The sequence below is a fragment of the Crocodylus porosus genome, unplaced genomic scaffold (genome assembly GCF_001723895.1).
Source record: "Crocodylus porosus isolate Cpor-Errol unplaced genomic scaffold, CroPor_comp1, whole genome shotgun sequence".
NCBI lineage: Eukaryota > Metazoa > Chordata > Crocodylia > Crocodylidae > Crocodylus > Crocodylus porosus.
Window position 1 is genome coordinate 217,641,617 of NW_017728886.1, and position 12,466 is coordinate 217,654,082.

Sequence of the window (12,466 nt, forward strand, 5' to 3'; positions counted from 1 at the left end):
AATCTAGTTTTGAGAAGTGATATGAACGACTCCTATGAGAAAGCAATTAAAGAAGTATAAATAGGGGATAAGAGGTGGTACTGAGGTTTTGTACGGAAACGAGGGCAGGTGAAAGTGCTACAGATACATTGTTCTCAAATTCTGGAATTTTCTTTCTACAGTGAGGATAGCAATTACTAGATAGAAGTGAATCTTTATCGCTGAATACTGGAATTTATCATGACAAATGGATATTATTAATTTTACTTGAACATCTGCAGTAAAGATTAGGTCATGCTTTTAGATTGCTAACTTGACAAAGCCTCCTTTAAAGAAAAGTGAACCTTCTTGATAATCAATAATAGGAAATATTTGAGAAAGCAAGTGTTGTCTATTTCTGTGAAAAGTATTTAAAAATAGATACCGTAGATCCCCTAAACTCTGTCTGACAGGAAGAACCTCTATTCCTGTGTCTCAAATAATAAATTCAGTATGTTTGCTGGGAATCATACTGGGGATAAGATCATCTGGTGCCTTTACCTCAGCTCTGAAGTCTCCAGATTGAGCTGAAACACATGAGGATGTCAAGAGAAATTTGTGCAGATAGCTAAAGGCTAACATTGAAGAGTTGTTTAAGCCTTCATAATTATTCATTCAAAGGCACAAAACTGACTACTACCCAGGGCAAATACATTTTTCAAATCTGGATTTTAGATACATGGTTTTAGACTACTTTCTGTGGGTTTGGAGACCTACCAGAGACGCTGTTTGATAGGGTGAATAGAAGTCCATAGATGAGTTAGTCAATACTTTGGAAAACAGACAAGGTGACCATCTTGCTAAAAGTGACCTATTTCATAGAATCATAGAAGTAGGGTTGGAAGGGACCTTGTAGATCTTCAAGTCTGACCCCCCGCCTGGGCAGGAGAAAAAACTGGGCTCAAATGATCCCAGCCAGGTAGGCATCAAGCCTCCTCTTAAAGACCCCCAGGGTAGGAGCCAGCACCACTTCCCTTGGAAGTTGGTTCCAGATCCTAGCCAACCTAACTGTGAAGTAGGTCTTACGGATGTCAACTGTAAACTGAATTTCCTTTGTAGTGTAATACTAATGGCATTTAAAAAAGAATGACAATATCAGGTATCAAATAATTTTATGGACAAGTTGCTATTGCAAGCTTAATATGTGACCTTCAACAGAAAATTTAAATAATAATTGCATCCTATAGAAAAAATATTCCTCAGAACTTACTAGTGGTGAGAAGTGCTTTTACTTTGTTCATTTTTATACTTTCACTTTCATACAACTGCCAGAGGAAAACCAGTACTAAAAGACCATTCCATCTTTTGAGCCTAGTGCTTAAGGTACTTGCCACTTTGTCTAGGTCATGCTGAATCCTAACCCTGCCCTCCAGCATATCTAATGATCCCCCCAGCTTGATGTCATCTGCAAACTTGCTGAGGGTGCATGCTATGCCATCTTTCAGGTTATTGATACACATCTTGAACAAAACCAGCCTCAGGGCCGACCCCTAGGGCACTCTACTTGATACAGGCTGCCAACTAGACACTGAGCCATTATTACCCTCCGAGCCCAATGTTCCACTCAGTTTTCTATCCACCTTACAGCGTGTTCATCCAACCCATAGTTCTTTACCTTGCTTGCAAGAATGTTGTGGGAGATCATTTCAGAAGTCTTGGTAAAGTCAAGGTATACCAAAGTCACTGGTCTCCCTGCATCCACAGAGCCAGTCATCTCATTGTAGAAGGCAATTAGGTTAGCCAGGGATGACTTGCCTTTGGTGAATCCATGCTGACTCTTCCTAGTCATCTTCTTCTCCTCCAAGTGCTTAGAAATGGATTCCTTCCTGTGCTGGATATCCAGTGGGTCAGCTGCTAGAGAAGGGCAGGAGAGTACTCGGGGCCATGACCGAATGGCTGAACCACTTGGCTTGGATGTGGGTGATGAATGTTCCAAACCCTCTAGGTGAGAGAACCTGAGGTCCCAAATTGCCCACTTCCTGGGCAAATGCCCTATCCAGCAGGTGGGAGAGCCCTCTTCCATCATCAAATTATTGCTAGTTGTAATTTTTCTACAACTAAAGTTTTGGGACTTGCATGCTTTTATGCATATGCCTGGGTGATCTTTATTCTACACCAAAGCCTAACTAACCAAGGGCAGCTTTCTGGGCATACTTAGAATGAGAGTACAAGGTGCACGTAGCTATGCAAATAAACAGAATTTTAATTGCGTGAATGCCAAACATTTCATTTGCAAAGCTATGTAGGTGCCACTTAGGTACAAAAATGTCAAACTGGATTTAGCACTTTATGTCCACATTCCTTTAAACTTCTTTAACTCTGCCCAAACTTCTCTCAGCCATCACTCTCTCAACCATAGAAAGTCTCATTTTAGTATTATGGGGCCTTTGTACACATCACAAAATTGGCCTTTAAAGCATCTTAAATGCCCTTTTGCACTGTTTTAATGGCGTTGCTGTTTACATTGTTGGCGGTGTATTGCACTTTAAAGGTGCTGATGTTTACACTATTGGCAGTGTGTTGTGCTTTAAATGACTTTGGGATGTAGCAAAATAAAATGCCTCCAAGGTGTTTTAGTTTGCTACCTAACAAAGTGCAACAGCCATGGAGGGAAGTACTGGGTCCCATGCAGCTCAGGGGATGCAGAGGCAGCCTGGAGGCAGCCTGTGCAGGCAGGATCCATGAAGGAAAAAAAAAAAAAAAAAAAGGGGCAACCCTGTTTTTTTTTTTTCCCCCCCCCCCCCCTGGAGCCTGCCTGCCTGAGCTGCGTGGGAGCCTGGTGCTTCCCTCCGCAGCTGCATTGGGGGGGAACGACACATGGTGTTACCCTCCATGGCTACAGTGCCCCTCGGGACTGCCCGGGTTGGGCACCTGCAGGCAGGTGCCACCACTGCTACGGAGGGAAGCACCAGCTTCCTTGCAGCTCAGAGACCACTGTGCCCCTGTAGCTTGTCCCTCTCTCCTCCCCCACTCCCCCCCTGCTGCTGGAGGGGTAGGTAGGGATCGGGTCCGACCCTTGTGTACATACCACGGGGGTTTACTTTGGCTTAATTCTCCCTAAATTGAAACAGTGTTTTTAAAAACCCACCACTTCAATTTAGGGAGAATTAAACCGAAGCAAACCCCCATGGTGGGTACAAGCAGCCAATGAAAGATAAATAAATTTGTCTAGGCTATTTGGATGTTCCTAACACTACTATCTACCGTTCAGCTTAAATTGGCCCTACTGTCTTTTAATTCTACTATGCTGCTACTCTTAGTCTTTATTTTTTTCCTTTTACCAATGGGATTACATATTGTGGTTACCTGGAAATAGCAGTAATCAGGTCTGTATAACACAGGAGGTCCCTTCTATTCCAAGAAGTTAATCAATTTAGGCTGCATTTTTATTTTCACATTTGTTGAGCCAATGAAGAGATGCAATCAGACACACCAATGTTCAATAAAATATATAAAGCAAGTAAAACTGCAATTAGGTAAAAAGGCTGGTAACTTCCAAACACAAGTAAAAAGTCAAGAGTTCTGGTTTTGTGACATTCGTAGGTTCTAGGCACTGATCAGTTCCACAGATACACTGGTTAATTTGGCAAGAAGAACGTTCCAATAGTAGTTGAACAACAGAAAACTAAGCAAAGCTTTTAATTTATTTAGTCCTCTTTTTATGAGTAACATTGAACAGGGACTTGAACATTTAGATTATGGTACATGTCATCAGACCTTTTATTTGAGCTTTTAGATGAGAATATAATGCTTAGAGTGGCATTTTACTCAGACTATAACTTAAAAAAAACAGCTATCCTTTGGTTATATCTGAATCTTTTTATTGACATATCTCTTTCATATCATAATAAATACATTTTTGAATTTGCCAAGTACTGAAGTTTTACATCTAGAATTTTAATTTAATGACAAACACTTTCTGGATACTTTGGATGAAATTCTGGCTGCATCAACAGGAGTTTTGATACCAAAAGAGTGAAGTTTTCACTTAACTACATAATTTAAAACAAATCAGTAATTGTGGAGAAAAAAATTCTGATTAGCTACCATTTTGCTGGACAGTCTTTAAAGCTGCACTAAAACTGATGATATCTGTACTGTTGTGGCACAATGAAGAAAAGTAATAAGAGAACTCATGCTTAGCTCTGTAGTATATGATGCTATACATAAGTACATAAAACCAACAAAAGCACCCCAAAACTTATAATAGGTGAAGTGGCATTCACTGAAATGGCATATCCAGAGAAATGAAGAAATCACTGGGATAAGATTTACTGCTGTGCATATTTTAAAGTGACTGAACAACACTGGATTAACAGCGCACATTTGCAAAAAAAAAGTCTGAATGACATACTTGCAAGCATGTCTACAGAGTGAATGTGAACAGGTTTTTGCTACTATTTCCTGCTTTACAGCTCTCCATTTTCTTCAGGTGATGTGGTGAGTTGTTGCATGAATTATCTTTATAACATCTGAAAGTTTTCTATAATGATTATGTAAGGCAGCTGATTAAAATGATTAAATATGTAGATAACTACAAATAATATAGTCCCACTGACCTCTGACATTGGAATCATTGTTAAATTACGCTTTATCATTTGTACATAGAAATTAATAGCAATAAGGACTTTAATCTATTGCAAATAAAACAGAAAAAGTTCTGCTATAAACAAACAATTAAAAAAGATCGACTTAACAGTGGCTCTGACGATTCTGCACTTTAGAATAAAGTGTGCACTTTGTGTGCAGTGCAGAAAAACTCTAGAGGGAGTATACTTCTGTCATTTCAATTTTATATTTCAATGGCTGAAGATTGTGTACCTCCATACCACACTTGGGACAGGTAAAATACATGTCAAATAAATAGTTGCTTTTAATACAATAGTAGCAGAAAACATGTGGACAGCCTATGGTGTGAGGCATAGTAGGCCATTCTCCACATACAGAACATTCCTTGCAATAGTTTACTAAAGTGTTTTCACTATTGGAAAGGCCTGCAACAGGTAAACACCAAGAAGAAAGTCTGACTTTCAGCTTCTGCATGTTAATAAGAGGCAGGAGATGGATCAGAAATTCAGCAAAGCCATGCCATAAAAGCTCTCTGTTCATGTACTCAAATCCTATTTGGCGAACATTCTGAGGCCTACAAAAAACTGATCTAATTCTTAAAATACGTTCTGTCAGTGTTGCAAATTTTCCATTCTGAAGAAAGACCAGAAAGTTTAGTAGTCCACCAATTTTTAGAAGTCCAGCAACAAAATTAATAAAATGTTTGGTTTTGCAGAAAGACTCCAGGTGACGATTTCTGAATAAATCATAGCATCTTTCTTCCAACCACCTTCCACCAACACTGCAAATAAGATACCATAATTTCTGGTGTTTGCTCAATGGCTGGTATTTCTCTGTCTGAGACAAGTTATTTTTATACCGAATATTCAGAATAGTCTGTCCCACAGTTGCATTTTTAGAATAGATGGTGAATCTCCACAGGAAAAGCCATAAAAATGCTTTTACTTCTGGTTCAAAATGTGCCAGCACCCCTGGTTTAAATCCATGAAAACAGTTGGTAAACTGAGACCAAACCAATTGCTCCAGGGCTTTGTTTAGTTCAAGAGCATCCAGCTGACTTATTCTGAGCACGGGATTTACACTCTCGGCATTACTGTCACTAGCAGCCATGTCTTCACCACTGTCTTCTAGGAAGAAATTCAAATAAGTTATTCTGAAATTTAACATTTCCTATTGTTTATACATGTCTTTAATGAAGTACATACAAAATTGTGAAATACCAACATTAAACAAATAACAGGGCCTTCTCTTTAGGCAATATCAGCATGGCATTATGCACTGCAACCAGCACTACTTAAAAAGTGTTACATTAAAAACATAACTTCCACCTTTAAACTGAGCTATTTCTCCAGATTTAACACATTCACTTGGCCATGCAGAAGGCTACAGTCTCTTTCAGCTGTTTACATTCTTTCTCAAAGACTTAACATTTTACTGTGAACGTGAACACATTTCCTGACTCTAAGAGATTGACTGAGTATTAAAATTAGGAGGAGTATCAGGAACAGGAATTGTAAAACTATAAAGTATCTTATGGAACGTAATGGGGAAAATGAGTACAGTAAGTAAAATCTTAAGAGAGGGTAGCAAAGGGAAACCTTGATGTACCCGCCCATCTCAACCTGATAATGAAAAATGTATTTTAGGAGATACGAAAACTACACATATGGGAAAAAAAAAGGCTGAAAACAAATTGGGAATGACAATGCTTTAAAGACAGTGATATGTTCTGTTTATAAAAGATTCTAAATGAGATCAAATAAATATTCAGTGCTTGAACTTAAATTATCTTACAATACATCACTGAAGCCTGCATGTATTTTCTAATCTCTTTTGACAGGTGCAGAGTTTTGCTACTAGCTGTATAACAAATTTTCCGGCAAGATGATTAATGTATACTAGTAACATCAACTAATGCATAGTCTTCTTCCCTGAGTTTTACAATGAGAGATTTGCTTGGTCAATATAAGATCATGTCATACCATTTGAAAAGGAAAAACAAAAAAAGGCAGTAGTATGCAGTGCAAAATCAAAACTATTTTGCATAAAAGCCATGGCATAACTTCTCAGATAATAAAGTAGTCCACTGGGGATGCCTGATTACTACTTTTTTTTTAAAAAAACATATATTAAATTGGGTATTAGCTAGCCTTGTTGGTTGTTAAGTGTACAGGTTTTGGATTCTGAGCTGGATTCCTGGCAAACCAGGCCAACATGAATTAATAGTTTCTGGGGTTAGTATGTTTTACCTACTAAAATCAGTCAGGTAGGGAAAGAATAAGACTCTCTAGAGAAGTGCTTCCCAACCTTTTCCTCAGCGTGACCTCATTTATGGCCTCATTTCCTCAGCATGATCCCATTTCCTCAGTACGGCCTCTCACTCCCAACCCGCAGCCCCCCTACCCCCACAACCCCATCCACTATGTTGTAACCCCATGTGGGATGATGACCCACAGTTTGAGAACTGCTGCTCTAGAGAGCCACTCCCTAGAAAAAGCATGGCATGAAATTTACCAATACTACGTTGTTCTGCTTTAAGGCTGTACTTGTCAGAGGGGAAAGCTAAAATAACACTGGGTCTTTATTAAGTGTACAGGTTCTCCTTTTACTCAGAGGGCCCTATACAGGAAGAACGGGTGACACGTGAATATATGGCGAAAAAAAGCTGATAAATCGGTAACACTATCAAAAATTTTAAATCCTACTCATATCTGCAATTAAAGCTCAATGTATAGCAATTTCAGAGCAGGATTTGTAACTTACATATCAGAAGAGTTAGTACTATTTGCAAGAAACATTCTGCAGAGGCAAAACTTAAGTAGGTGTGATAAATTGTATGCATGTATGCTCTAGACAGAAACCATATGAAAAGGGAAGGAGACCAGAATAAAAATGTAGGAACTTTACATAAAAGCACCTTCCCTTGAAGTGTCCTTTCTATTCTTTCTAATTGTCCATGACATTATCATATAAGCAAAGCTGAGTGGTGCTTTTGTTTCTGCCAGTGTGAGTAGTTACACATTCTTAGATTAAGTTATGGAAATTGTATATTAACTACTTGTACTTTTATATTCTTATTACTAAGCATAGTGGAAGCTCACTACAGACCACATCTGCTAACATGGGCCTGGCACCAGCAAGCTTCTTAAGCACATGCATAATTTTTACTTTAACAGGATAATTCACCAGTTTAAAATTATGCATGTGCTTAAGTGCTCTGCTGGGTTGGGGCCATTGTATTATACACGCTTCCTGTAATTGCTAGAGGTTTTGATGAACCCTCCACTTACCTAGGGTTTGTGGGATCTTTAATCAATATGTAGAAGGCCAGTTTCTGCACTTGGATGCAAAGTTTCCATTGAGTCCCACATTGTCTATTTGTGAATAGCAAAGGGCAGAATTGAAAGAGAGATTAGCGTGAAAGTCATAGTGGTCTAGGGTCAGCAGTGAGCAACCTTTTAAAGCTTTAGGCTGGAGTGACCCAGCCCAGATCACAAGTGGGTTGGTGGGTACTAGAAACCACCACAGACTGACATTTTTCTCCATGGTGGCATAGGGAAAGCACCTACAGCAAGTGCTTCTTCCTGAAGTGGTGGAGAAGAGAGACTGCTGCCAGAGTTCCCCACTGCTGAATGCTGCCAAAGTCCCATTACATGGGCTGAATTACATGGGCTGAATCAAATGGCTCCAGGGCCATGCTTTTTGAAATGCTAAAGCAGAGAAAGGCAGTAGGCAGAACGGCTAAATCTCTCTTGTTGTTGTGGGCAAGAAGAATTGCCACTCCCAGACTCAGGCAGGAAGGGTTGGATCCCAGGGCACTGTCTGCCTGTGATGCTATGGAGGAACTGATTTCCACAAAGGCATCTGAGAGAAATGGATCAACCAGCCACAGGAATGCCAGGTAGCTCAAGCAGACCAGAATTTTCTAGAGAGTTTTAGTGACTTGAAAATCCTGAGAAGGGTAGGAGAATGGAAGGAGTTGGGAAGCTAGCTGTACGGTAGGAAGGGTTAGAGACCCCAGCAGTCAGAAACCAGCAGGAAGGCTCTTTTTTCTGGTGATGCCCGCGAGACTATAACAAAGGTTAAGGTACAGCTAGATCAGGAGGTGAGGTACTATTTTGTTTTGCTTTTCTACCTGTGGGAATCACAAGCACTTGATAATCCATGAGCGTGGTGTTGGATTTGACATTGCGATCTTTGAACACCCATTTCCTCAGGCGTACGAAGGCTGCACATGGGTCATTTTTGGAATTCTTTGTTGATGTCAGCCTTCTGTAAGAGATGGCTTCCAAGGTACAGGAACTAGCGTTCTTGAGAGTCTCACCATGAATCTGAATTACTGGAACCAGGGACTACTTATTAAGAATTTGTTGATGGAGGACCTTAGTCTTCTGAATGTTAAGCGTCAGTCCCATTTTTTTGTATGCCTCGGTAAAGATGTTGACAATTGCCTTAAGGTTTGCTTCCAAGTAAGCATGCACTACAGCATCATCTGTGTACTGGAACCTGATGACTGAAGTCAGAATGGTCTAGGTTTTGGCTTGAAGTTGGCTGATATTGAGCAGCTTACCATTCATTCAGTAGTTTAGCTCCATGCCAACTGGAAGCTTGTTAGTGGTCAGCTGTAGCATCATAGATTTCATAGACATTAGGGCTGGAAGGGACCTCGGAAGATCCAGTCCACCCCCCCCCGCCTAAAGGGCTGGAAGTCAGTTCGGGTCATAGGATCCCAGCAAGATAAGCATCCAATTTACTCTTGAAGGTGTTCAATGTAGTTGCTTGAACCACCTCTGATAGCATGCTTCTCCAGACCTTAGGGGCTTGGACAGTAAAGAAATTCATCCTTATGTCCAGCATGAAATGGTTTTGCAGGAGTTTATAACCATTCGACCTAGTCATCCCTTGGGGCACTCTGGTGAACAAATGTTCCCCCAGATCCTGGTGGCCACCAGATAACCTCTGAGCCTCCCCTTTTCCAGGCTAAAGAGCCCCATGGCTCTCAGACTGTCATCGTAAGGTCCGTCTTCCTGACCTCTGATAATGCACGAGGCTCTTCTCTGGACTCTCTCAAGCTTCTCCACATCCTTTTTGAATTGCGGAGCCCAAAACTGGATGCAGTACTCCAGCTGCGGCCTCACCAAGGCCGAGTACAGGGGAGAATGACGTCCCGGGATTTGCTTGAGAAGCATCTATGGATACAAGCCAGCGTTTTGGTCACTTTACTAGCCGCAGCATCGCATTGCGGGCTCATGTTCATCTAGTGGTCAATGATACCCAAGTCTCTTTCTTCCATTGTACTAGCCAGCATAGCACTGCCGAGCCTGTAAGGATGCTGCAGGTTTTTCTTCCCAAGGTGGAGAACCTTGCACTTTTCGGTGTTAAACACCATCAGGTCCTCGTCCACCCATCTGCTGAGCCTGTCCCGGTCAGCCTGGATAGTCCGCCTGTCTTCAGATGTGAATGCTTTACCCCAAAGTTTGGTGTCATCAGCGAACTTGGCCAGTCCACTTCCGACTCCAGTGTCCACATCATTAATGAAGATGTTGAAAAATATGGGTCCAAGGACAGAGCCTTGGGGGACACCACTGGTCACAGAGCACCATGACAATTGACTTCTATCAATTACTACCCTCTGGGTCTGACCACAGAGCCAATTTCCTAACTAGTGGATCGTGGTAGACCCAAGGCCACAATTGATCAGTTTCGCCAAGAGGTGATCATGGGATACCAGATTGAAGGCTTTTTTTAAGTCAAGATATATGACATCAATCTCTTCCCCCTTGTCCAAGTGATAGGTCACCTGGTCATAAAAGGAAATGAGATTGGTCAAGCAAGACCTGCCCGCAACAAACCCATGCTGGCTATCCCTCAGGATGTTGGCATCGGCCAGTCCATTAAGGATGACCTCTTTAATAAACTTTTCTAAGACCTTCCCTAGGATAGAAGTCAGGCTGATGGGCCTATAGTTTGCTGGATCCACTTTCCTCCCTTTCTTGAAGATAGGCACCACATTGGCCTTCTTCCAGTCTTCAGGCACTACACCAGAGCGCCAGGAGTTCTCAAAGACCTGTGCCAGATGCTGGGCAATAATGCTAGCCAGCTCCTTGGGTACCCTGGGGTGTAGATTGTCAGGGCCAGCTGACTTGAAGATATCCAACCTCTCAAGGTGTTCCTTTATGAGGTCAACATTGATGGAGGGGAACTCCCTCACTTGGACCTCCCTGTCCTGTAGCAGGCATGGGCGTCCCATGGGGACTTACAAAAGACTGATGCAAAGTACCCATTTAATAGGCTGGCTTTTTCCTGGGTATCAATTGTCACATCTGGTTCAGCAGGGGTTCAATGTTGCCCTTGCTTTTCCTCCAGCTCCCCACATATCTGAAAAAGGACTTTTTATTGTCCTTGATGTTCCAAGCTAGTTGGAGTTCAACTGCAGCCTTGGCTTTTCTGGCTTGCTCCCTGCAGGACGGTAAGGAATATTGAGAAGAGTGCTGGAGCTATGACAGTCCTGCTTAATTCCCATCTTAACTTCAAAGGGATCTGTGATAGATTGCTTTGATGTTAAGAGGTCAAAGAAGGTCATGTAGAGAGTTTTATGTTGTTCTCCACATTTTTCCTTCAGCTGCCGTGCTGTGAAGATCGTGTCAGTTGTGCCTCTTGATGCCCTAAATCCACACGGAGATTCTGGGAGGAGATATTCAGCAAGTGGAAGGGAGGGTTCTTGCAATGATCTTTCCTGTGGTAGACAGCAAGGCAATCTTTAATTTCCACAGTTGAACTTGTCACCTGTCTTGGAGACTGTCATAATCATGGCATCTGGGATTTCCTCATAATTCCAAATCCTCAAAAGGAGGCCATGGAGCTGTGATATCAGCTCCTCTCCCCCCTGCTTGAAATTTCAGTGGGGATTCCAAGAGTTCCAGATGCCTTGTTGTTCTTCATCTGCTTGATGGCTTTCCTCCACTTGTCAAGGGCTGGAGGGATTTAGAGATAGTCTTTGACTCGGTGTCGTGGGATAGATTTGCAAACACTCTCGTGAACAACAGTCTCAATTGAGAATGTCTTCAAAATGCTCCTTCCAAAAGGCAGAGGTACTCTCCTTACAGTTGCAGGGTCTGGTATATAATGGCAGTAGAGTTGAGGCTTGCTGGAGTAAATGCATTCTCCGTCTGTTCCTTGGGGCAAGATGTAGCAGACTGGGGAGAAATTTGAGTCTCTGAGGGACCATCACAGCTGGGTTTATGACCATGGATTCTCCTTTTACTGTTTTTTTTTAAATCCACCTCTTTCCTTTACTAACAATTTAAGGTCTCCTCTGATCACTTTTCCCCATTCAAAATTCTTTCATTGTGTTGTTGTTATACATTACATCATTTGAATAGGTACTGGCTTTACAAATGCAGCGATTATGCAATTTGGTATCTGTTCAGAAATAAATAAAAATACAGCCTTTTGGTATCAATATAATCCAGTCTATCTGTTTCATTTCATATTCTTCTGTATGTTTTACAGGTCTCGCAACAAATTTCGTCTTACTACATACCTTCTCAGTAAATTCTGTTCATCTTTTCCTTTCCCTCTTTCATTGATTTATTTTACACAATTTAAAATGAATGAAGAGGCCCAAATTATAGACCAAAATAATGATGATGACAACAATGACAACAACAACAATAATGTATTCTTAGTATAAAGGCAAACACCAGTTTTCAATAAGAGTGCCAACAGGCTAAGGATATGTAAAGGGAATGCTTAAGGCAAAAATCAGGAACAGCTAAAAAGTATAGCACATTCTACTAAAGTCAGTGTGATTAACTTGCTACATTAAATTGTGTTTTAAGATTAAATGATTTAGAATTAAATACTATTTAAAAAGCCC

At 41.1% G+C, this 12,466-nt stretch overlaps 1 protein-coding gene across 3 annotated transcripts in view; it reads right to left on the bottom strand.

Moving 5' to 3' along the window:
• Positions 1-12,466, bottom strand: part of PEX2 (peroxisomal biogenesis factor 2) — a 39,881-nt gene that overhangs the window by 16,188 nt on the left and 11,227 nt on the right. Inside the window, exons 2-3 of one of the 3 annotated variants that reach the window (XR_002103613.1) lie at positions 4,389-5,714; positions 3,906-3,907 (exon numbers count right to left, since the gene is read on the bottom strand). Coding sequence is in view for 1 of the 3 variants with exons in the window: in XM_019549486.1 (XP_019405031.1) it covers positions 4,780-5,697 (918 nt within the window). In the remaining 2 variants the exon portion in view is untranslated. Of the gene's footprint in view, positions 1-3,638; positions 5,715-12,466 lie in introns of those variants that run through there. The other 2 variants (XR_002103612.1, XM_019549486.1) reach the window with 2 other exon arrangements.